This window comes from Pan paniscus, chromosome 19 (genome assembly GCF_029289425.2).
Source record: "Pan paniscus chromosome 19, NHGRI_mPanPan1-v2.0_pri, whole genome shotgun sequence".
NCBI lineage: Eukaryota > Metazoa > Chordata > Mammalia > Primates > Hominidae > Pan > Pan paniscus.
In genome coordinates, this window is record NC_073268.2 from 76,605,031 (window position 1) to 76,631,200 (window position 26,170).

At 44.3% G+C, this 26,170-nt stretch overlaps 2 protein-coding genes and 2 pseudogenes across 7 annotated transcripts in view; 1 reads left to right on the forward strand and 3 right to left on the reverse strand.

Moving 5' to 3' along the window:
* CHCT1 (CHD1 helical C-terminal domain containing 1) overlaps nt 1-8,539 on the forward strand; it is a 38,946-nt gene extending 30,407 nt beyond the window's left edge. For 4 of the 5 annotated variants that reach the window (XM_055101683.2, XM_055101682.2, XM_055101684.2 and 1 more), the window contains 5 exons: nt 2,868-2,969; nt 3,246-3,421; nt 3,803-3,902; nt 6,453-6,648; nt 8,280-8,524. In XM_055101683.2, coding sequence (XP_054957658.2) covers nt 2,868-2,969; nt 3,246-3,421; nt 3,803-3,902; nt 6,453-6,648; nt 8,280-8,365 — 660 coding nt within the window. In that variant the 3' untranslated portion in view covers nt 8,366-8,524. Of the gene's footprint in view, nt 1-2,867; nt 2,970-3,245; nt 3,422-3,802; nt 3,903-6,452; nt 6,649-8,279 lie in introns of all 5 variants that reach the window. The other variant, XM_003814463.5, reaches the window with a different exon arrangement.
* A 2,240-nt stretch (nt 8,540-10,779) lies between these two features.
* On the reverse strand, nt 10,780-11,455 carry LOC134729463 (large ribosomal subunit protein uL11-like; annotated as a pseudogene).
* Nucleotides 11,456-11,671: 216 nt separating this feature from the next.
* On the reverse strand, nt 11,672-13,166 carry LOC117976573 (non-histone chromosomal protein HMG-17-like; annotated as a pseudogene).
* A 7,096-nt stretch (nt 13,167-20,262) lies between these two features.
* APPBP2 (amyloid beta precursor protein binding protein 2) overlaps nt 20,263-26,170 on the reverse strand; it is an 83,267-nt gene continuing 77,359 nt past the window's right edge. For both annotated transcript variants that reach the window (XM_003814464.5, XM_063599302.1), the window contains exon 13: nt 20,263-24,937. In XM_003814464.5, the coding sequence (XP_003814512.1) occupies nt 24,684-24,937 (254 nt within the window). In that variant the 3' untranslated portion in view covers nt 20,263-24,683. The remainder of the gene's footprint in view (nt 24,938-26,170) is intronic.

The window sequence follows — 26,170 nt, forward strand, 5'->3', positions numbered from 1 at the left end:
TGTGTGCTGTGTTGGAGGAGTTGATCAGCCAGAGTCCTGTCTCTAGGACCTGGAGGAGCCTGTGTCCCATCTCCTCTCCATGCACCTCCCTCCCCCTGGCCTTTCCCTTCAGAGTGGTCTGGACAGGATCTTCCTTGTTCTCCCCGAACACAGACTAGAATTCATACTTTTCTGAGAAGCTTTTGAAAGGTGAGGGGCAAATCCAGTTCTGACTTCTAGTGTTATTTCACAGTCACTTTGTTGCCACTTATTTTCAGCTTTCTTTTTTTCTTTGTTTGTTTTTTTTTTTTGAGACAGAGTCTCACTCTGTCACCTAGGCTGGACTGCAGTGGCATGATCTTGGCCCATTGCAACCTCTGCCCCCTGGGTTGGAGCAATTTATCCTGCCTCAGCCTCCTGAGTAGATGGGATTACAGGTATGCATTACCACACCTGGCTAATTTTTGTATTTTTGGTAGAGAGGGGGTTTCGCCATGTTGGCCAGGCTGGTCTTGAACTCCTGACTTCAGGTGATCCACCCATCTCGGCCTCCCAAAATGCTGGGATTACAGGTGTGAGCCACTGTGCCCAGTTTTGCTCTGTCACCCAGGCTGGAGTGCAGTGGCTCGGTCTCGGCTCACTGCAACCTCCACCTCCTGGGTTCCAGCAATTCTCCTGCCCCAGCCTCCCAAGTAGATGGGATTACAGGCACGTGCCACCACACTTAGCTGATTTTTTTGTATTTTTGGTAGAAATTGGGTTTTGCCATGCTGGCCAGGCTGGTCTTGAACTTCTGGGCTCAAGCAATCCACCCACTTCAGCCTCCTAAAATGTTGGGATTACAGGCGTGAGCCACTGGGCCTGGCCTAATTTTCAGCTTTCTTTGCCCCACTTTTGTGGTCAAAGGTTCTTTCTCATCATCACCGTCATCCACTTTTTCTGAATAGTCATTAGATGCATGGTTTATTAGTCCATTTTGCATTCCTATAAAGGAATACTTGAGGCTAGGCAATTTATAAAGAAAAGAGGTTTATTTGGCTCACAGTCCTGCAGGCTGTACACGAAGCATCTGCTTCTGGTGAGGGCCTCAGGAAGCTTACAAGCATGACAGAAGATGAAGAGGGAGCAAGCTTGTCACATGGTGAGAGAGCAAGCAAGAGAGAGAGGAGGGCGTGTCAGGCTCTTGTTACCAACCAGCTCTCACATGAACTGACAGAGTGAGAACTCACTTAATTGGGGCAGGGAGGGCACCAAGCCCATTCATGAAGGATCCACCCCCATGACCCAAACACCTCCCATCAGACCCCGCCTCCAACATTGGGGATCACGTTTCAACATGAGATTTAGAGGGGACACACATTCAAACCATATCACATGACGATGCTAGAGGCTAGGGATGCAAAGAAATGGGCCCAGTCTGATGCAGTCAGTAAACATTTGCCAAGTGAGTGAGTAAATGAATCCCTGTTCATTCCTCCAAGGAGCTGCTTAAATCTTTTGATGCCTCATTGTTCTCATCTGTAACTAGGGTTAATGATATTGAAACCGTCCCTAGAAACTTTATAAAATTAATCAGAAAAAAAGAGGGGAAAAATGAAAATTAACTGAGCTTGCAGCTCATTCAGCATGAATCATGAGGTCAGCCTGCTCTCTGACCCACTTCCTTGGAGTTCTTTGGTGCCTGTTTCCTTAGAATTCCATAGACCCTGGGTGCGGTGGCTCATGCCTGTAATCCCAGCATTTTGGGAGCCGAGGTGGGTGGATCACTTGAGGTCAGGAGTTTGAGACCAGACTGGCCAACATGGTCTCTACTAAAAATACAAAATTAGCCAGGCGTTGTGGTGCACGCCTGTAATCCCAGCTACTCGGGAGGCTGAGGCAGGAGAATCGCTTGAACCCGGGAGGCCAAGGTTGCAGTGAGCCGAGATCACACCACTGCACTCCAGCCTGGGTGATAGAGTGAATAAAAAAAAAAAAGGAATTCCATAGACCCTGTTACAAGGATACTCCCTTAACTGCTCTGTAGATAACAGCTCGAACATTATGAAGCATTACGTTTTCTCTTTAAAATATTATTTCAGATCCTACATACCACTCAAACTACAGATGGCAGTTGGTCTAAAGAACCCTTCAAAAACCTGATTCACCAAAGAATGCAGTTTCCACATCCTCATAATTTCATCCCCCGACCCTGACCAATCAATGGCCCCAGTTTTTTCAATCCCTCCCCCTCCATGATCTCCTTAAAAACCCCAGTCCAGAACTCCTTGGGAAGATAGATTTGAGGATCTCCTTCCATCTCCTCACTGAGCACCCAGCAATCAATAAACTCTTTCTCACAGTGACATGATCTCGGCTCACTGCAACCTTCAACTCCTGGACACTAGCAATCCTCCCACCTTGGCTTCCTGGGTAGCTGGGACCACAGGTGCACGCCACCATGCCCAGCTAATTTTTGTATTTTTTTGTAGAGACCAGGTCTCACTATATTGCCCAGACTGGTCTGCTGCCACTTTTGCTGTCTCTATATATTGGACTGTGAGTGTCCAGCAGGCATATAAACCTGTTGGTCCTATAACAACATCTAACCTGACAGAATTTGTGGGAAGATAACATGAGCTAATGTTTACCAAGTGCTTTGCAAAGTTACCTAGTAGAATATGCTGTGATTATTATAAAAGAAAGAGGTGGAATATTCTAGGTTTTCTAAGCAGAGATTTTCAGAGATGGGTTTCTTTGCCCAAGGCTCACTCACATCCGTGCTGGGTCAAGAAGGTCTGAGGGCAATGGAGAAGGGCTTTGGCTGCCATTTTGGTCAGTCCCTGCCAGCACTGCCCCCAGGAGTAACGGTCCAATCCCCCGGCTTAGTGCCCCCTGCCTCCTCCTAGGTGACAAATGTGTCATGCCTGGAGACAAGCTCCAGCGCCAGCCCTGCTAGAGACTCGCTCATGCGCCATGCCAAGGGCCTGGATCAGGACACCTTCAAAACTGTGAGTAAAGAGCCAGCCTGGAACCCTGTCCCCTTTTCCCCATTGGTCAGGAGGCCTGAGTCAGGAAATGGCAGGCCTCAGACCCACAGCGCATTGCCCCACTTGTCTTACTCTTGGTAAGGACTTTTGGTGAGAGGTGCACCGGAGCCACCTCCCGAAACACGCAGCACTGGGCCACTCAGGGCTGCGGCCAGACTGGTCTGCTGGATACCTGGGACTGCCCATCTGCCTCTTCTTTTCTCCCACGGCCCCTCACCTCACCTGTTGCCTCCTCAGTGTAAAGAATACCTAAGACCGCTGAAGAAGTTCCTGCGAAAGTTGCACCTGCCCAGGGACCTTCCCCAGAAGAAGAAGCTGAAGTACATGAAGCAGAGCCTTGTGGTCCTAGGGGACCACATCAACACCTTTCTGCAGCATTACTGCCAAGCCTGGGAAATCAAACACTGGAGAAAGTAGGGCAGTCTCTTTGCTCTGCTCCCCATACCTACTCCTGGGCAACCCCCTCTTCGTTCAAGGGGACACCTTAGTCAATCCCCCAGTCCTTCATCTTTATGTGGAGGAGTCAAGAGCCTGAGGGGATGGAGAGAGCTCCTAGTCACTCAGGACAGCCCTGACTGCACCTTGTCTCTGACTGAACAACTGCGTGCAGGCGCTCAATACCAGGATAGGATATTCAAGTTTGGGCAAATCCCCACCCCTCCATTCCCCCAACCCCAAACCCCAAAGGGGCATGTGGCCCATATTCCCCTGGGTGGGTCCTGACCCTGAGACAAATGCTGGAGGGAGGAAGCGCTGTGCTCTGCCTCCCCAGCCTAGGGTCTCCCCCTTTGCAGGATGCTCTGGCGGTTCGTCTCCCTCTTCTCGGAGCTGGAAGCAAAGCAGCTTCGCCGACTTTACAAGTACACCAAGAGCAGCCAGCCGGCCAAGTTCCTGGTGAGGCACAAGACATTCCGCCCGAGCACAGCTGAGGGTTGGTTGATGTGTCCTTAGACTTGCGGGGAGGCCTGGGACTGACACACCCAGAGCCCCTCTGGTCCTTCCCAGGGCTCACTGCCAGGGCAAGACTCTGCTGCTTGACCTTTACCCCTGCCCTGGGCAGAGTGGGCTGAAGAGGCCGAGGCTCAGCATCAAGTTCTCCATATATATTTGATGCACGGGCAAGCCCGGGAAAGTTCTTGGTTTTGCCCAGAAAAGAATTTAAGGGTGAGCTGGTGGTATTACACAGCAAGTTTATGGAAGCGGCCGTGTAGAGTAGCAGCAGAGGCACTCCTCCTTGTGGAGCAGGGCTACCCTATGGGCAGTGTGCCCAGAGTAGCAGCACAGGGGCATCTCTGAGCTCATATTTATCCCCACTTTTAATTACTTGCAAATTATGGGGTGGTTATTTGGAATTTACCAGAAAAAGGGTGGTACTTCTGGGTTGTTGCCATGGGAAGGGGTCGCAACTTCCAAGTATTGCTATGGCAATGGTAAACTGACATAGCATTGGTAGGTGTGTCTTAGGGAGAGGTGCTTTCACCCCTTCCCTGTTTCAGCTAGTCTTTTTTTTTTTGATATGGAGTCTCGCTCTGTCATCCAAGCTGGAGTGTCGTGGCGCGATCTTGGCTCACTGCAACCTCCGCCTCCTGGGTTCAAGTGATTCTCCTGCCACAGCCTCCCAGGTAGCTGGGATTACAGGTGCACACCACTGTGCCTAATTTTTGTATTTTTAGTAGAAACGAGGTTTCACTATGTTGGTCAGGCTGGTCTCGAACTCCTGACCTCAGGTGATCTGCCCGCCTCAGCTCCCAAAGCATTGGGATTACAGGAGTGAGCCATCGCGCCCAGCCTACCACTCTTCATGTTTTATGGGCTATAGGTTTTGCCAAAGGTATGATGACATGTATCTACCATTACAGTATGATATGGAAGAGTGCCATGGTCCTAAAACCCCCCTGTGCTCCATCTATTTGTCCCTGCCTTCCTGCCCCCACTCCGCTGGCGACCACTGATCTTAGGTTCACTGTCTCTTAGTTTTGCTGTCTCGGAATGTCATATCGTCGGGATCATACAATATGTAGCCTTTTCAGATTCGTATCAGTGAAATTTTCATACTAGGTTTCATTAGAATCCATTGGTTTCAGGGGCTCCATGAGGTCAAAATATTACAGGGACTCCTGGGGGTTTGCAGAGCACACTTTGAGAACCACTGGTCTGGAATAATAATCATAGATAAAGCAGATGTAAAAGCATTCTATGTGCCAGGTACTTTATATTCCTTCAAGTAATATTCAAAAGTAACCCTAAGTGGTAATTAGGTTTATTGTCTGCAGTGTGTAAATGAAGATCCCAAATACAGGGAAGTAAGGTAATTTGTCGCAGTCTTTATAGCAAGTAGGAAGGAAGAGAAAGGGTTCAGCCTCCGTCTGGCTGGGATGAGAGCTGTGCTCTAACTGCGCCCTCCTGCACTCTCGCCGTGCAGCCCTAACCAAGTCCTCTCCCTCTCTGCATCTGTTTCTTCCTCTGAACATGTAACGATTGGAGAATTTCAATGATTTCTCTTCTGAATAAGAGGAGCTGCCACTTTACTGATTTCTAGATTTCTGGACTTCATTGGCCTGAATTTTTTTTTTTTTTCGAGACAGAGTTTTGCTCTTGTCCCCCAGGCTGGAGTGCAATGGTGAGATCTTGGCTCACCACAACCTCCACCTCCAGGTTCAAGCGATTCTCCTGCCTCAGCCTCCTGAGTAGCTGGGATTACAGGCATGCACCACCATGCCCAGCTAACTTTTGTATTTTTAGTAGAGACGGGATTTCACCTTGTTGGCCAGGCTGGTCTTGAACTCCTGACCTCAAGTGATCTGCCCTCCTCGACCTCCCAAAGTGCTAGGACTACAGGCATGAGCCACCACACCAGGCCGAAAAATTTATATATATATAGTCTTTGAATTTTAATTTCAAAATTCAGGCTCTCAATTTATTTCATTTTTAAAATTTTTATTTTTTTTTAAACAGACTCAAAGCTTACAAAGGCTCCCAATTTTTTTTTTTTTTTTTTTTTTAAAGACAGAGTTTCGCTCTGTTGCCCAGGCTGGAGTGCAGTGGCGTGATCTCGGCTCACTGCAACCTCCGCCTTCAGGGTTCTAGGGATTCTCCTGCCTCAGCTAAACGAGTAAGGCTCCCAATTTAATTTTTGCTAAGTTAGATCTTTAAAACACATATCATTTCATTGCAAAAAAACAATAAGACACTGCAGTTCCAAAAAGAGATGGAAGACATGATCTCAAGATAAAGGACAACGCAGGAAGACACCATTGGCAGCTTGCCTCCATGTCCCCACAGTCTTTTCTCTCCCACATCTGTGATTCCTACCCCATCCTTTTGGTTAGGCAAGTGTGACGGGCAGGCAGACCTTAGCATTTCTCAACAATTGCGGGGCTGGGACTCTAACGTTCAGGTCCCCCTCTTCTCAACACTCTCCTTAACACGGAGGCTCCGTGGCAGGTGACATTCTGCGCCTCGGATGCGCCGGAGAGGTCCTTGCTGGCCGACCGGGAAGACAGTCTGCCCAAGCTCTGCCATGCATGGGGGCTGCACAGCAACATCAGCGGCGTGAAGGAGCGGCTGTCCAACATGCAGACCCCAGGCCAAGGGAGCCCCCTGCCTGGGCAGCCAAGATCCCAGGACCATGTCAAGAAAGGTAATGCCCATTTGGTGTTGGGGTGATGCCTGGACCCAGGTGTTTGTGAGTGGAGTCTGGGTGTTTCCCAAGAGTAGACTCAAGCAGCCAGGAGCCTCTGCCCCCAGCCTGACAAGCTCCTCTTCCCTCCTTTCCATCTTCTCTTCATCTCGCATTTTCCTTTCTGTCTTTTCTTCTCCTTCTCCACTTTCTCTTCTCTTTTTAGTCCCCCTCTTCCCCATGCGTGCTCACTATTGAAAGGTTTATTTTATTTTATTTTATTATTTATTTATTTTATTTTATTTATTTTTTCCAGACGGAGTCTCGCTCTGTCACCCAGGCTGGAATGCAATGGCACTATCTCGGCTCACTGCAACCTCTGCCTCCTGGGTTCAAGCGATTCTCCTGCCTCAGCATCCCCAGTAGCTGGGATTACAGATGCCCATCACCATGCCTGGCTAATTTTTGTACTTTTAGTAAAGACAGGGTTTCACGGTGTTGCTCAAGCTGGTCTTGAGCTCCTGAGCTCACACAATCCAGCCACCTCAGCCTCCCAAAGTGCTGGGATTACAGGTGTGAGCCACGCACCTGGCCTTTTTTTTTTTTTTTTTTTTTTTTTTACATTCCTGACCTGTTGAAAAGATGAGGCTATTATTCAGCAGAATGTTCTCCTTCCTGATTTATTCCCTGTTGCTTCCTTTTGACATATTTTAGCTTGTTCCTCTATAAACAGGACTCAAAAGTCTTCATGGGTTCAAATGAAACATGTTTTTGGCTAGAGGCTACATAAGAGATGAGGTTATGCTCTTCCCATTATTACCTGACAAAGCACAGAATATCTCATGGACCCACCGGGAATGGGCTAAGATTAGTCACCGAGTCTGTCCTTGCAATGAAAATAACCTATGTGGTATTTCTTTGGCACTATGTTAATAAAGTAAGTTATTTTATTTTTTATTTTTATTTTTTTGAGACAGAGTCTCACTCTGCGGCCCAGGCTGAAGTGCAGTTGTGCGATCTCAGCTCACTGCAACCTCAGCCTCCCCGGTTCAAGTGATTCTCCTGCCTCAGCCTCCTGAGTAGTTCAGATTACAGGCATGTGCCACCACACCTGGCTATTTTTTGTATTTTTAGTAGAGATGGGGTTTCACCATGTTGGCCAGGCTGGTCTCGAACTCCTGACCTCAACTGATTCATCCGCCTCAGCTTCCCAAAGTGCTGGGATTACAGGCGTGAGCCACTGTGCCTGGCCATAAAGTCAGTTCTTAATTAAAACTTGGCAATGGGGTTTGCAAACAGTACTGGGAATTGGGTCATGAGGCCTAGGAGAGGAGTAAGGAAGAGTCAGAGGTTGGAGCCAGAGGTCAAGGAAACTCGGGTCTTGCCCTGACTCTTCCCCTAACTTGCTGGAAGACTTTGGGCAGGTCATTGCTTTACCCTGGACCTGGGTGACAGTCCTCATCTGTAAATTGGGGACAATGCCATCTCTCTACTGGGTTTCTGTGAGAAAAAACTAAGTGATATAGGTGGGAAGTAAGATAGGATTTTGCTATTCTTCCTCTCTGCCCCTACAACACCCCCCATGTATTACAGACTGAGATTCTTACTATTTGTGATGTCATTGGGACTGTCTCTGACCTTCTCTTTTTCAGATTCTTTAAGGGAGCTTTCTCAAAAACCAAAACTCAAGAGAAAGAGGATAAAGGAAGCCCCAGAAACTCCAGAGACCGACCCGTAAGAAGACCAGCTGGGACAAAGGGCCCGCTTGTCCTGGCTCTCAGAGCACGGGGAATGGAGACCAAAAAGGGAAAAGAATTGTCCTTATCAAAAGGATTCTCAGGTCTTAATTAGGAATAAATGAGGTGGGAAATAAACATTCTTATGACAGTTCTACCTTACTTGACCAACAGTCATCATTCGTACATTTTAAATTTGTTTAAAAAATATTTGCCAGCCACCTTCTAAGTGGCAGTTGACCCACATATGCACAGATGAATAAGATGTGGTCACTTTGTCAAGGACCATCACAGTCTAGTGGAGCAGACAGACATAGAAAAGACATGACAGCAGGGTAAATACAGGTGACTGGGGCAGGCCTCCGGGGAGTTAACAAAGGAGCTGGGTGTTTGCACAGGTGGGGAGGGAGGGAGCCTGGGGTCAGAGAATGGCAAGCCTGGCAGCCTGCCTGCATTGTCTGGACTTCGTTTTGTGGGTAGCTTGGGATGGGCAGTGGTAAGGGAAGTGTCAAGTAGTGGAATGAATGGGTGTGACTACGGTATTGGGGAGATGCTCTGGTGACTGTGAGCAAAGTGCATGGAAGTGAGCGAGGCTAGAGGCAGGAGACCAAAGAGGAAACAACACCGATGGTCTTAGCTAACATGGTGGCTCGAGCCATCAGTCACAAATCCACAGCCTGCACACTAAAGTAAGGCTACTGATGTGTTTTGTTTGTCCTGGGTCATGTTCTACTTGTTGTTTAAAACACTTTAAGTCCGGGCATGGTGCCTCATGCCTGTAATCCCAGCACTCTGGGAGGCTGAGGTGGAGGTTTGTTTGAGCTCAGGAGTTCCAGACTAACCAGGGCGATATGGGAAAACCCCATCTCTACAAAAAAATTAGCTGTTCATAGTGACGCACACCTGTAGTCCCAGCTATTTGGGAGGCTAAGGTGGGAGAATCGCTTGAGCCCATGTGTTAGTCTTTTCTCACACTGCTAATAAAGACATACCTGAGACTGGGTAGTTTATAAAGGAAAGAGGTTTAATTGACTCAGTTCCACGTGGCTGGGGAGGCCTCACAGTCATGGCAGAAGTCAAATGAGGAGCAAAGTCACATCTTACATGGCAGCAGGCAAGAGAGTGTGTACAGGAGAACTCCCCTTTATAAAACCATGAGATCTCATGAGACTTATGAGAACAGCATGGAAAAAAACCCACCCTCATGATTCAGTTACCTCCCACTTGGTCCCTCCCACAACATGCGGGTATTATTACAATTAGAGGTGAGATTTGGGTGGGGACACAGAGCCAAACCATACCATACCGCCCCGGCCCTTCCCAAATCTCATGTCCTCACATTTTAAAACCAATCATGCATTCACAACAGTTCCCCAAAGTCTTAATTCATTTCAGCATTAACCCAAAAGTTCAAGTACAACATCTCATTTGAGACAAGGCAAGTCCCTTCCGCCTATGAACCTGTAAAATCAAAAGCCAAGTTAGTTACTTCCTAGACACAATGGGGCTGCAGGCATTGGGTAAATACACCCATTCCAAATGGGAGAAATTGGGCAAAATGAAGAGACTACAGGTCCCATACAAGTCCAAAATCCAACAGGGCAGTCAAATATTAAAGTTCCAAAATGATCTCTTTTGACTCCATGTCTCACATTGAGGTCATGCTGATGCAACAGGTAGGTTCCCATGGTCTTGGGCAGCTCCAGCCCTGTGGCTTTGCAGGATACAGCCCCACTCCTGGCTGCTTTCACAGGCATTGAGTGTCTGCAGCTTTTCCAGGCACATGGTGAGCTGTTGGTGGATCTACCATTCTGGGGTCTGGAGGGCAGTGGGCCTCATCTGACAGCTCCACCAGGCAGTGCCCCAGTGGGAACTCTGTGTGGAGTCTCCTACCTTACATTTTCCTTCCATACTGCCCTAAGAAAGGTTCTCCATGAGGGCTCCACCCCTACAGCATACCTCTGCCTGGACATTCAAGCATTTCCATACATCCTCTGAAATCTAAGTGGAGGTTCCCAAACCTCAATTCTTGACTTCTGTGCATCCACAGGCTCAACACCATGTGGAAGCTGCCAGAGTTTGTGGCTTGCACCTTCTGAATCTATGGCCCAAGCTGTACCCTTCTAGCCATGCTGGAGCAGCTGGGATGCAGGGCACCAAATCCCGAGCCTGCACACAGCAGGTGAGCCCCGGACCTGGCCCAGGAAAACATTTTTTCCCTTCTAGACCTCTGGGCCTGTGATGGGAGGGGCTTCCAAGAAGGTCTCTGACATGCCCTGGAGACATTTTCCCCATTGTCTTGGGGATTAGCATTTGGCTCCTCCTTACTTATGCCAATTTCTGCTGCCAGCTTGAATTTCTCCCCAGAAAATGAGTTTTTCTTTTTCTTTTTCTTTTTCTTTTTTTTTTTCACTAGTTGTCAAATGATCCTTTATTGAAATACTTTCCTTTGTGCTTAACTAGCTGGGCATTCCACAGCACCACTGCTGATGTCATCTATGATGTCATGAGGGTGGCGGCCATCAACATTACAGCCCACAGACTGGGCAGTCCCCAGGATCTCTTTAATGGTTCCAGAGAGTTCTCTGGCTAAGGATCGGTGCTCCATCTGTCGAGCAATGTTGACGATCTCATCAAAAGTGATATTCCCACTGTGTTTAATGTTTTTCTGTTTCTTTCTGTCTCTGGTGGTTCCTTGAGGGCTTTGATGATCAGGGCAGAGGCAGAAGGCACCACCTCAATCTGGGCCTGTCTGTTCTGAATGGTCAGTTTCACTGTAATCCTCAGGCCCTTCCAGTCACCCGTTGCCTTGGCAATGTCACCACCAACGTTTTTTGGAGACCGACCCAGGGGGCCGATCTTGGGGGCCAGGGCAGAAGTGGCACCTCCGGTGCACCTCAGGTATATGACTTTGATCTCGTTGGGGTTGAACTTTGGCGGCATGGTGGAGGCGGCTGGTGTCAGATGAACCCAGATTCGGGACAACTGAAGAAAGTTGCACCTTGGCCTCCTCCAAGCTGAAAGCCAAGAGCGAGTTTTTCTTTTTCTATTGCATCGTCGGGTTGCAAATTTTGTGAACTTTTTTTTTTCCAAGCCAAACTGTATCCAGCTTTATTAAAGATACTTTCCATAAACAGTCATGGTATTTCAGGCAGGACATGGGCAGACAATCATTAACAGTATACAACAACTTTCAAACTCCCTGGATTCTTCAGTGGACTACCAAAAAGAAAGCCAGTATAAAACCCAAGGAAGTCTTCATCTGATGCTCTGAACAGGGAAAGTTTAGAGTGAGGGTTGATGTTTCACATTCAGCATGCTGTTAACTTTTCACAAACCGACCTTGACTTTCAGGAAGTGAAATGAAAATGGCAGAATTTATCTGAAGATTCACAATCTAGAAAGGAACCACTGCTCTTTTGACAGGTGCCATCTCAGTGGCATCTGGAAAGTCCAGATTGCCTGACACTGGTAACCAATGACTAGGGGTCAGGTCCCAACAGATGTCTGGGCTTAAGGGAGTTAAGTCTATGCTGAAAGATGGAAAGGGAGAAGAGGACATAAAAACAAATTTGTTTTTCCATACCGCAAGGCTTTTGTGCCAAGGTGGCCATGTGTATCAAAGCCAGGGAATCCCTCCTCCTGGGAGCCAAAAGGAAGTCTCTCAAAATTAGAAGGGAAAGGTGTTTTCCCCACATCAATCCAGCTTCGGAGACATTCTATTAGTGACGTATGCCCCTTCCCCTAAAAACAACAATGAAGTGTTCTGTGTGCTAACAACGTAGCTTAAAAAAAAAAAGTAAAATAAAATTCTGCATTTTTATAAATCTTGATAAAAAAATAGTATTTCAAACTGTATAGTCCCCAGATGTATACAGTTATCAAAAATGCACACACTTCACTTGGCATCTCCAGCACCTTCAGCTTTCTGTGCCTGATCTGTTTTGGCATCTTCATTTTCTGCAGGGCTATTCCCTCCTTGCCAGCATCAGCTTTTCCCTTTTTCCCTTTGGGTACCTTCTCTCCCTTCTTTGCAGGGGCCATTTTAGGCTTGGGCTCCGGCTTTGGAAAAGCAGGTTTAGCAGACAACCTCGCGGATCTTTTCTGTGGTTCGTCCTTCGTCTTGGCTTTATCTCCTTTAGCATCCCCTTCAGCCTTTCTCTTGGTCATGGTGGCGGCGACGATGGCATTGAGACGTAGGCACTGGACGCAGGATGCAGCGGCGCGCGGGCTTTGCTCGGTTCGGGGATCGTTCTCGCCTCTTCTTCCTCCAAATTTTGTGAACTTTTATCATTTCCAGGAGGGTAAGTAGGTCCAAACATTCCCCCAAAACACAAATGACATATTTTCCAGGGCTCTGCCTGAGGCAGCAGCATATAGGGTGCAGGGCTGCCCTGGAGCAGGAGAGGCCAGGGCAGATGTGTGTGACTCTTCTCCCTCCCTCCCTCGATTTGTGTTCAGAAGTAAGTATCGTCATAGACTGACAAGGCTAAAATGAATATCAATCTAGTCTCGAAGAAGGAGTTCAGGGAAGCATGAATGGGGGAAGCGGGGAGGAAGCGCCATTTCTTTCTTCCTTAGAGTCATCGCCTCCTGGAAGTGGCAAGATGAGACGGCCAAGGCACAGGCCTGGGGCCAGCCTGGCTTGGCTAGACCCTGACAGTTTTGTCAAAGCAGGGAGGATTTCAGAGAGAAGGGAAGTCGGGCTGGAGGGTGTCCATGATGACTACGGGCTTTCCAATGTTTTCTACTCCTAAGAGATTTCAGAAATGTGGCTGTTTTGGGAACAGTCCAAAACACGAAGTATCCCCAGTAGTCAAGGCAGCACTGCCACCTAGAGGAATTGTGAGACACTACAGCCTTGTTCTTTCAACCAACATGTGCAAACCAGCGTGTGCAAAAGATGAAGATGAGAGAAGGGAGCCAGGGGTTCGCTTATCAACCTTGAGAACAATCGGGACGCATAAAGGCAAAAATGGACAACAAGTGAGGCTTGGTTTTGAAGCTTTCTTTCTTTCTTTTTTCCTTAGACGGAGTCTCGCTCTGTCGCCCAGGCTGGAGTGCAATGGCGCAGTCTCGGCTCACTGCAACCTCCGCCTCCCGGGTTCAAGCGATTCTCCTGCCTCAGCCTCCCAGGTAGCTGGGCTTACAGGAGCGCGCCACCAAGCCTGGCTAATTTTTTTGTATTTTCAGTAGAGACGGGGTTTCACCATGTTGTCCAGGCTGGTCTCAAACTCCGCTGGCCTCCGCCTACCAAAGTGCTGAGATTACAGGCGTGAGCCACCACACCCGGTCAATTATTATATTTCTTGTTTATTAACTGTCTTCTTCCCTTAGAATGTAAGTTCCACAGGGTTAGAGATTTTTGTCTGTCCTGTTCATTGCTGTATCCAAAGCAATTACAATAGTATTCAACATATAATAGGTACTTAGCAAACTTTTAATGAATGAACCAACCCAAAACAGAGAATTCTGACCAACCACCTCCTCGTTCAGAGGGGAAAACAGAGGCCCAAGAAGAAAGGCGACTTCTCCAAGGTTGTGCAGGAAGTCAATGGCAGAACTGGAACTACAACTCAGAACTGAGGTCCCCCAGGCCAGCGCACTTCCTACATACCAACGACATATGTTTCACCTACTCTTGGCCCACACACTCATTTCTCACAAGATAGAAATAACCCTCAAGACTAAAATGTATTACTTCTTCTCCTTCTTCTTCTTCTTTTTTTTTTTTTAAGACAGTTTCACTCTGTCACCCAGGTTGGAGTGCACTGGTGCAATCTCCACTCACCACAACCTCTGCCTCCCGGGTTCAAGCGATTCTCCTGCCCTATCTCCAGAGTTGCTGGGATTACAGGCGTGCCCCACCACGCCCAGCTAATTTTTGTATTTTTAGTAGAGATGGGGTTTCACCATGTTGTCCAGGCTGGTCTCGAACTCTTGACCTCAGGTGATCCGCCCACCTCAGCCTCCCAAAGTGCTGGGATTACGGGCATTAGCCACTGCGCCTAACCAAAATGTATTACTTCTTCTAGAATTTTTATTTTTTAAAAGTATCTCTACCCAAAAGTATAATGGTGGACTTGGGAACACCAGAAACAGGTTGTTGGAGAGGCTATTGGGAAGTGGGGAGCCTTGGTGGAAATCCCCAAATCATACCTTGGCCTATGCTGCCTTAGGGGTGAGACTTATCCTAGAGAAAGTGCCTCACTATCGGAGCCTTCGAGAAGGGTCCTTTTCCTTAGAGAATAAAGGGTACTTTCCCTAAAGTTTTACTTTCAGTTTTTTTGTTGTTTTTGTTTTTGCTTTTTGTTTTTTGTTTTGAGATGGAGTCTCACTCTGTCACCCAGGCTGGAGTGCAGTGGCGCAATCTTGGCTCACTGCAAGCTCCGCCTCCCGGGTTCACGCCATTCTCCTGCCTCAGCCTCCAGGGTAGCTGGGACTACAGGCGCCCACCACCATGCCCGGCTAATTTTTGTATTTTTAGTAGAGACGGGGTTTCACCGTGTTAGCCAGGATGGTCTCGATCTCATGACCTCGTGATCCACCCGCCTCGGCCTCCCAAAGTGCTGGGATTACAGGCTTGAGTCACCGTGCCCAGCTGTTTCCTGACTTTTTAATGATCGCCATTCTAACTGGTGTGAGATGGTATCTCATTGTGGTTTTGATTTGCATTTCTCTGATGGCCAGTGATGATGAGCATTTTTTCCTGTGTTTTTTGGCTGCATAAATGTCTTCTTTTGAGAAGTGTCTGTTCATATCCTTCTCCCACTTTTTGATGGGGTTGTTTTTTTCTTGTAAATTTGTTTGAGTTCATTGTAGATTCTGGCTATTAGCCCTTTGTCAGATGAGTAGGTTGCAAAAATTTTCTCCCATTCTGTAGGTTGCCTGTTCACTCTAATGGTGGTTCGAGTTTTAAATGGAAGAGGCTCCTAACCGCGAATGTAGTGACTAACTACTGCCTGACCCACTCCCACCCCAGTCTCTCAGGAGTCACCCAAAGTTTCCTCTTTATAATAATTATCACAAATATATGTAACTGAAGAGAAATAGCAAAGAGTTTTACATCCATTCTCACTGGATTTTTGTGTCAAACTTGTGAGGGAAACTTCTTCTCCCCATTACAAAGAAAACAGGCTATGGCCAGGCTTGGTGGCTCACATGTGTAATCCCAGCACTTTGGGAGACCAAGGTCAGTGGATCACTTGAGGTCAGGAGTTCGAGACCAGCTTAGCTAACATGGCAAAATCCCATCTCTACTAAAAATACAAAAATTGGCCAGGCTTGGCGGTGCGTGCATGTAATCCCAGCTACTCAGTAGGCTGAGGCAGGAGAATTGCTTGAACCCAGGAGGCAGAGGTTGCAGCGACCCGAGATTGTGCCACTGCACTGTAGCCTGGGTGACGGAGCAAGACTCTGTCTCAAAAAAAAAAAAAAAAAAAAAACAAGAAGAAGAAGAAAGAAAAAGAAAACAGGGGCTTAGGGGCTGACTTAGTTGAGTTGAGATGCTGACTGCCCAAGCTTTTTGACTCCTCCTCACACAAGGCTCTGTCTTTTTGATTTTTCTTGTTTTTGTATACAGACATTTGCTTTTTTTTTTTTTTTTTTTTTGAGACAGAGTCTTGCTCTGTCGCCAGGCTGGAGTGCAGTGGTGCTATCTCGGCTCACTGCAAGCTCCACCTCCCGGGTTCATGCCATTCTCCTGCCTCAGCCTCCCGAGTAGCTGGGACTACAGGCGCCCGCCACCACGCCTGGCTAATTTTTTTGTATTTTTAGTAGAGACGGGGTTTTGCCATGTTAGCCAGGATGGTTTCGCTCTCCTGACCTCGTGATCTGGCCGCCTCGGTCTCCCAAAGTGCTGGGATTACAGACGTGATCCACCGCGCCCAGCCTTTTTATTTTTATTTTTTTTGAGACAGGGTCTCACTCTGTCACCCAGCCTGAAGTGCAGTGACATGATAATAGCTCACTGCAGCCTCGATTTCCTGGGCTCAAGTGACACTTCTGCCTCAGCCTCTTGAGTAGCCAGGACTACAGGCATGTACCATCATGCCTGGCTAACTTTAAAAATGTTTTTTTGTAGACATGGATTCTCGCCATGTTGCCCAGGCTGGTCTCAAACTCCTGACATCAAGCAATCCACCTGCTTCGGCCTCCCAAAGTGCTGGAATTACAGGCTTGAGAATATGTGATAGGAAAAGAGTATACAGACTTAAAAAAAATTAAAAGTTTAGAAATGAAAAATAACTATTCTTGAGCCAGGCACAGTGGTTCAAGCCTGTAATCCCAGCTACTCAGGAAGCTGAGGCAGAAGGATTGCTTGAATCCAGGAGTTTGAAACCAGCCTGGGCAACAGTGAGAACCTGTCTAAAAACAAAACAGAAACACACACCTCATAGCTAAGTGAAACAGGAGGCAACATCTGGGTCATTCTTAGCTCATAGAGAGAAATAATCGGTCATTATGTAACAGGAAAGAAAAATACTCAAACTATTTAAAGAGCAGCAGGAGTGAAAAAGCCTGATTCTGTACTTGGAAAGAATTTAAATGCAAATCAACTTTCACTTGTTACACAAAAGTTCTAATTCAAAAATAAATTACACTAGAGGTTTTTCAAGGCACTTTCTGGAAGTGATCATTCACAGATTTTTTTCAAACTTTATGCATCATATTTAACTGCTTGTGCAAAGTGAAGTCTGATTTTTAAAAATTATTGTAAAATACACATAAAATTTACTGTCTGAACAATATATATTATATATACAGTTGTAAAATACACATAAAATTTATTGTCTGAACTATATATATATAAAATATATAACATATAGTTATAAAATACACATAAAGTTTACTGTCTGAACAATACATATATATATCTTTTTTTTTTTTCTTTTTTTTTAGGTGGAGTCTTGCTCTGTCACCCAGGCTGGAGTGCAGTGGCACAATGTCAGCTCACTGCAACCTCTGCATCCTGGGTTCAAGCAATTCTCCTGTCTCAGCCTCCCTAGTAGCTGGGACTACAGGCGCCCGCCACCACACCCGGCTAATTTTTGTATTTTTAGTAGAGATGGGGTTTCACCATGTTGGTCAGGCTGGTCTCAAACTCCTGATCTCAGGTGATCAACCCGCCTCAGTCTCCCAGAGTGCTGGGATTACAGGCATGAGCCACTGCGCCTGGCCCTGTCTGAACTATTTTATACGTAAAATTCACTAGTATTAATTTTCACAGTGTTGTGAAACCAATCTCCAGAACTTTTGCATCACACAAAACACAAACTCTAGATCCATTAGTGCAGTGGTCCCCAACCTTTTTGTCACCAGGGGTTGGCTTTGTGGAAGACAGTTTTTCCACAGATCGGAAGCAGGGAGAGGTAGGGTGCTTTTGAGATGATTTAAATGCATTAAATTTTTTTAAAAAATTGAGACAGGGTCTCACTGTGTCATCCAGGCTGGGGTGCAGTGGCACAATCACGTCTCACTGCAGCCTCAACCTCCCAGGCTCAAGCAACCCTCCCACCTCAGCCTCCTGAGCAGCTGGGACCACAGGCATGTACCACCAGACCCAGCTAATTTTTTGTATTTTTTGGTAGAGACGAGGTTTTGCTATGTTCAGATCTCGAACTCCTGAGCTCAAGTGATATGCCTGCCTTGGCCTTCTAGAGTGCTGGGATTACAGGTGTGAGCCACTGTGCCTGGCCTCAAGCATATTACATTTACTGTGCACTTTATTTCTATTACATTGTAATATATAATGAAATAATTATACAACTCACCATAATGTAGAATCAGTGGGAGCCCTGAGCTTGTTTTCCTGTACTAGACAGTCCCATCTAGGGGTGATGGGAGACAGTGACAGATCATCAGGCATTAGATTCTCATAGGAAGTGCATAACCTAGACCCCTCACACGTGCAGTTCACAACAGGGTTCACCTAATGCTGCCACTGATCTGACAGGAGGTGGAGCTCAGGCAAGTGATGGGGATGGGCTGTAAATACAGAAGCTCTGCTCGTTCACCCACCCACTGCTCACCTCCTGCCACGTGGCCCAGTGCCTGACAGGCCACAGATCCCCGGGGGTTGGGGACCCCTGCATTAGGCAACTACTCCCCATTTTCCCCTATCCCCAGCTCCTGGCAATCACTATCCTACTTTCTGCTTCTATGAATTTGACTACTCTAGATGCATCATCTAATAGTATCATACTCTTTGTGACTGTCTTATTTCACTTCGCATAGTATCTTCAAGGTTTGTCCACATTATAGCTTATGTCAGAATTTCGTATATTCTTATGGCTGAATAGTATCCCACTGTATGTATATACCGTATTTATCAACAGGTTCTCATTCTCTTGCCCAGGCTGGAGTGCAGTGTGGTGTGATCACGGCTCACTCAGCCTCAACCTCCCGGGCTCAAGCAATCCTCCCACCTCAGCCTCCTGAGTAGCTGAGACTACAGGTGTGTGCCACCACGCCCAGTTAATTATTTTTTTGTATTTTTTGTAGAGACAGCGTTTCACCTTGTTGCCCAGGCTGGTCTCGAACTCCTGGGCTCAAATAATCCTCCTGCGTCGGCCTGCCTCCCAGAGTTAGGAATACACAGGAGCCACCACGCCTGGCCTGCCATATTTATCTGTTCATGCATTGTTAAGACATTTAGGTTGCTTTCGCTTTTGGCTACTGCAAATAATGCTGCTACACGGGTATATAAATATCTGTTCAAGACCCTTTCAATTCTTTTGGATCTATACCCAGAAGTTGAATTGCTCGATCATAGAGTAATTGTGTTTTTAATTTTTTGAGCACAGGTGATAGTTTTTCACAGCAGATGCAGCATTTTACATTCCTGCCAACAGTGCACAAGGGCTCTCATTTCTGCACATCCTTGCCAACACTTACTTTCTGTAATAGCCATCCTAATGGGCATTTGTCTATAGAAATGTGTGCTTAAAGTAACTGAGTGTGGTTTGCTAACACACTCAGGACAGTATCTGTCACAGGATAAACTCTATGTTGAATACACAGATCAGCAAAGTTTACAAGTTGGAAAGAGTCTTAACACTGTAAGTTATATGGCCATATGGTAATTGCTTTCACAAAGCTCTAAAATGCTGCATTAGTACCAAGTGGCAACTCAAACTTTAAGGGAAGGGTTCCCTGGATCTTTGAGCTTGACAGATGAGTAACACTATCCAGGAAATGGCATTCCACAAAGACGACGAAATTGCATGTTCAGAGGTTCAGTCATGGATATGTAAAAAGAAACATTTTTAAATTCAGTATCACTGAAGGTGGCAGGCAGTGAAGCTGGTGCTGACTATATTCCAAGTGATGGTGGGATTTTGTCTACAATATTTTCTTCCTAATCTTTAAAAATATGGCTTCGTTTCCTATAATTGGTTTCTGAGTCCTTCAGATTTATGCTGTTTCATGGTGAAGTTTTTTAAAGACCTGATTTTACCCCCTTACTCATGTGAGGAAATAAAACACAAAGAGGGCTGGAATGACGTAACTCAGAATCTTCCAGTTCAGAGACAGCTGGAACTGAAACTCCAATCTAGGCTTTTCTTCCCTATTCCAGCAGAACTTTACCAGGTCTCATCATTCATCTTCAGCCTTTAGAGTGAGAGGATTCTTAAAAGAATGGTATACTTTTGTAAAGACTAAAAAATCCCTTTGCATTAATGCAGTGCTTTGTCTTTTTCCAAGTGCTTTTCATCAGCACAATCTCCAGATGTTACCATGTGCCTCCTCTGCCACACATCTTAATTTTCTTGAACAAGAGCACTTTTGTTCTAGTTCCAACAGTTTCTCTCACACTGTTCTCTAATAAAAACAGTCTGCAAAGCTTAATCCCAACCAAAAGCAATCAAAACCAAATTGGAAACAGATACACTATGAATGCAGGAACACTATATTTATTAGGTCAATAATTCATTTTTAGCAATACAAGTACAGAATATATCACAATGCTGGTTACAAACATACTTAGTATGGTTTAATAGTTACAAATAATGGTGGGCACTACAAGTTGGTGAGAATGATATGAAAGGTCATCCTGACACAATGAAGAACCGTCTTCAAAAATCTATTTAATGACCTTAGATATTTCTATAGAAATTATTGTGGCACTATTAGTGGGGATTTTCACGTAAAGATTGTTAGTGTTTTGTTTTTAACTGTTCTATTAAGCACTTTTTATTTTGAGCCTATTAAACTAAAATCCCCTGTTGCTTAATAAAGTATAAAAATAGTACTGACCTGGTAATATTTAATAAAACGTAGCATTCATTCACATCATAAAAGTAGAACTGAAAAGTTTTAGTTACCATGGCAAAATATCTTCCCATAAAAGGAATATACAGAAATGAGTAATGTTACACAAACGGTACCTGCAATGGTTATTTAGTGATCCAACACTTAACTGTGCACCACAAACCAAGTTTTCTAGATATCTATATATAGGATATATTTTTAATCTTAAATTTTACTCTTGAAAAACATGTGCACTTCAACAAACTCACTAAGGCCACTCATGCTATAGATACCTAGGATTGCAATTAAAGAGTAGTATTATGCAATAAATCCTAAAGCACACTCCTTCTGATTATCAACAGGGTAAAACCAGTTTTCTGCCTAAAACATTCCTGAGATTTATGGACAAAAGAAGTACTGTTGAAGCTGGAGATTAATCCAAATGTCTTATTAACAACAAAAAATTTCCTAGCCAGGCGTGGTGGCAGGAGCCTGTAATCCCAGCTACTCGGAAGGCTGAGGCAGGAGAATCGCTTGAACCCGGGAGGCGGAGGTTGCAGTGAGCCAAGACGGTGCCATTGCCCTCCCAGCCTGGGCAACAAGAGCGAAACTCCGTCTGAAAAAAAAAAAAAAAATTTCCTGGCAACTAAGGTCCTCCACAGCCAAGAGGTGAAATACACATCCACTTTTAAAGCAAAGATAAAACTCTAAAAAATTTGTACTTATAGTGTTTTTCCAGTAGTAACTTTGCCACCCAGAAAAAAAGCAAGCAGCAAGGCTACAAATTCTAGGGAAAACATAAAAAGTGGCAGTTAATGATACCTGTTATGAGCAAATCATTATTTCTATGTATAAAGTTTCAGCCAAAGGCTTCAATCATGTTTTGGCATGTGTTCACTGCAGTTTTCTGTCTGCACTATTAAGGAGCAGCCAAATGGCACCTTCATTATTTCTAAGATCGCAGCCTCTGTACTTAATTTTCATAAAATTACAAACTTTTCCCAACAGGCTAGGAACAAAGGTCTTTCTCAAATTATTTTCACAAGTGAAAAAATACCTGGGCAGGGTTACTACAAAGCAATAGTGAGCCAATTTTTAACCAAGCAGAGACAGAGATTTGATGGTAGTAAGGGTCTCAATCCCTTTGGCAAAGTCAGCTTTGAGGATCCATAAAGATTATGCTCTAAAAATTCCAATTGACTCTATTAAATGGAATGCAGGCATGAATGGCCACCTGAGCGACACATGCGAGTGCTGACGGAGCTCCCTGATGCAACCAACTGGAGTAGCACCGAACTTTAGGAAAAGACTGGGTAGAAGAGTCAGAGAAGGATGAGACCAAAGGCCCCTAATTTAACATAACTTTGCTGAACCTCCAGAAAAATCTTTAAGTTGGCCAGGGCTTCCTTACACACCTCACCATATGTAAAAAGTTTGCGCAAGTTAACTTATTGTGAGATAAATTTTATTATTTTCTTTGAGATTTTTAAGAAACCCAATAAATCATAGTGGCACACATCTAACTTATCCTAAACATCCCTACTTAAAGGATGAATCTTACACTTAAAGTCATAGGGTATTATTCTTCATTAGAACCAGAAATAATAGCACATTAAGTCATATCCCTAACCAAAATGGCAATGTTTTCTTAAGCTAGAGTGTATGCATTAAAGTATATGGATTTACAAAAAAACTACATTAAAGCAGTGGTGATAAGGAGAAACTGCCAATAATGATGTTTCAAAAAAACACAACTGGCTGCCAATTGACATTATCACCCTGTGATCCTAGGCTTCTACATACCATGTTGTTTTATCACTGAGTGTGAGCTAAGTTGAGTTCAAATGGAGTTAGGGAGGATGAGGCTGTAAGTCATTTGTTTATTTTTATCCTAGGAAATGCTGTATGTGCACAAAACCAAAAAATACAGATTGAAAAAAAAACTTCATATGGAAACATGTTTCAAAATATTTATTGAAAAACAATTTACCATGACATTCCTATACCACAAACATACCACTGGATTCTAAATAACCAATAAAAGTATACAAAGCCTATCCTGAAAATATCTTTGGAGGTATTAAATATATAGGCCCATGAGGATAGAGCTGAGTAACTTAAAAATGTTAGTCCTTGGTCACAAAGACTATTTGGTAATTAATAAAGAAGTGCCTCTTGACATTAGACTGCAATTAACTGAGGGGTGGGGGGCAGCTTCATAAACTGCAAGTACGTCAATTTACTCTTTCCAAAATTTAAAAAGAAAATAATTCGATTTGAGGAGTAAACTCAGGTTTCTAAATCACACAGTTACCATCTTAGGGTGTGGGTATGCTTCATCTCTTTCAGTACATCCCCCAACCAACCCCCTCCTAGGGAACTTAAATGCAATGGCTCAAAACTAATAGGACTGCAAATAACAGCTTCAAACAAGGTTGGGAAGTTCAAAAAAGTGCTTACAATATTAATAAAATTTGAAATCTACAACTTTTCTGTACTCAATGTGGCAGACAGCTTAGATTTTTTTCCCCTCTCACCCAACATGCATGTTAAAAGAAAACTAAAATTCAACACACATCCATTCACCCACAGACTACTCCAAGCATTAGCTAGGAGCAACATCTTTAACAGCCAAGTCATGAACCCCTGAAAATAGGGGGGGAACCCAGATTCTTAACTATAGAAGCATCAGATGGGCTACTACAGTAAGAATTGAGGTAACAGCAAAATACCTTTTTGTTTCTTGAATTGCTACATGTCACAAATTCTTAAATTTGATTATTACCTCATCATTAAATAACCTGACTGGCTTACAAAAAATCAAATCAAAACCCAATAAACAGAAAGACAAGTTAGTGAAATAGGTGTATTATTAGGGGATCTTTCCATTTGACTCCTAGATTTCAAATGAAATGACCTAGTTGTATTACTATTTACGATAAAAATGGAGGATTTTCTAAGACTTATTTTTGGGCATTCATTTTCATTAATCTCCATAAACCATACAGTAACCTAACATTTCCATCTGAACATGAACTATTTCATGACACACAGCCAATATACTTGTTAACTGCATTGATTATTAGGGCAACATTTAAAATGAGGGGGATGGCTGCAGCCGATATTTATAGACTTGCTTATGGCACTGCCATCTGTGTACCTTGACTAAAAATATGCCATTGAAATTGCCAAACTTCCCTAATTTGGTATCTATTACATAATTTTTGCATTATCCTTTTTCATTATACATCTAAATGAAATCATTCTACTGATAAAAGTATATGTAGGATCTAAAATAATAATCTAAAGCCTCTGGTCCAAATAACCACCTTCTATATTAGGCTGGTCCTTTTTAGATCCTCCTGGTCCTGTTAGCAAATGCTATCAGAGCATCTTGCATTGTTGTACCAAAAAAAAAAAGTCAGAAGTGCTGGTCTATCAGATTTTCTATTACATTACAGATCAACACTGGTCCAGTTCAGATGAATCTGACAGTCCTTTCCTTGTAATATAGAGTGGTTGTATCCACTTATCTGGGCAAGGTAGAAAAACGTAAGTCGGGATGTCCCTCTTTTATTAGTACTTTTGTTAACTTTTCTATACTGCATATAAAGATTTTCCGCATAAAATTTCTTTACACTACAGTATTGAATACCTCCACATGGAAGAATTACATATTAAAAAGTTGTTAAAATCATCCTTACATAATAAGAATGCAACTCTTTTAAACTCTTAAATAGTTTTATTTAGGGGTATTTTTTTTCTTTCAGGCTTTCTGCAAAATGAATTTTTTAAAAACAACAAAAAAAATATTTCCTGTTGTTTGTTCTACTAGGTTGAAAATGTGGGCCAGACTACTTACACATGCGGTACATGCTGAATATAACTGAATATATGCTTATTCCTACAGACATTCTGCAAGATAGGGATCACCCAAAATAGGGTCTTCAATGGACTGGACCAGTGTTTCAATGCAAATTCCAGCCCCCCGAAACAACATGGTTTTGATTTCACAGTATGAATTCCCTGGAATCCGGGAAAAGGTAATTGGTTAACTGAGGTCCTCCCTCAGCAGCTCGGTCCCTCGACATTCTGAGAAATCAGGAAGGACTGCACCACTTCTTCAGTGGACTGGGGGCTGGTGTTGACATCTTCAAGAGCATCTGTCACTGAATATTGCCGATCTCGCAACCGGTTCCAGTTAGACAGAACATTGTGATATTCAAACACTTTCTCGTAATTTCCAATGGAGTTGTAAAGTTTAATGAGACCTCGATAATCATATTCTAGTCCACTGTAGCCCTCACCAAAAAGTTTCTTCCCTGTAACAAAAAAGAAAAAGGAAAAAAAAAAAAAAGCACAAATAATGAGATAACAAGCAATTTCTATAACATGAACACAAGTTCAATTCTTTAAACAGGGTGGCTTAGGTTTATTCCCCTGAAAGGAATAGATATAATTCTTGTATCAGCATCCCCTAAATCAGTCCCAACCATGAGCTATCACTAAGACTTAAAAAAAATTTTCTCGTCTAAAGAAGTTGGCCTCATTAGAATAGAATTATAAAAATTCATGGTTTGAAAGAACTGTTTAAAGAGATCTCAAAGAAGAATGGCAGCATCTCCAACAACAGAAAAATACACATGCACAGGCCAGTCATGGTGGCTCACACCTGTAATCCCAGCACTTTGGGAGGCCAAGGTGGGTGGATCACCTGAGGTCAAGAGTTTGGGACTAGCCTGGCCAACATGGTGAAAGCCTGGCCAACATGGTGAATGCCCGTCTCTACTAAAAATACAAAAATTAGCTGGGCGTGGTGGTGCATGCTTGTAATCCCAGCTACTCAAGAGGCTGAGGCATGAGAACTGCCTGAACCCAGGAGGCAGAGGTTGCAGTGAGCCAAGATCAGGCCACTGCACTCCAGCTTGGGTGACAGAGAGAGACTCCGTCTCAAAAAAACCAACCAACAAATGAAAAACCAAAACACATGCACAAGGCTATTCACTGCAACAGTATTTGTAATTACAAATTAACAGAAACAAACGAAAACACGTAGAATAGTTTAATCAACTGTGGTACCTTCACTCAATGGCATATTATGTAGCTGCAAACTGATGGGGAAATTTCTGGGCTCTCTGTAACGGTTACGGAGTGACTGATGGTATATTGTTAAGATTGAAAAAAGTAAAATACCAAAGAGTATCTATAGTATGCTATCTTTTGTGTATGATAGGGAAATAAGAAAATATTTATCTGTTCATTGTGCAAAAAGATACACAAAAATGATAAACCAGAAACTAATGAGACTGGTTATCCATAGTGAGTGGGTGGGAACTGGGTAGAAGAAATCAGAGAAAATTATATGTCTCTGGACATATCTTTCTGTATAGTTCTAATTACAGTACGTTAATATTTCGCATACTCAAAAAAATTAACAAAATAAACAAAGATGGATGGGGCAACAATTTAACATGTTAAATAAACCTAATTGTTTTGCAAAAGAATAACATAACCACATTGAAGGAAAGGGGTGTAAATAACCCCAAGTAACTTTT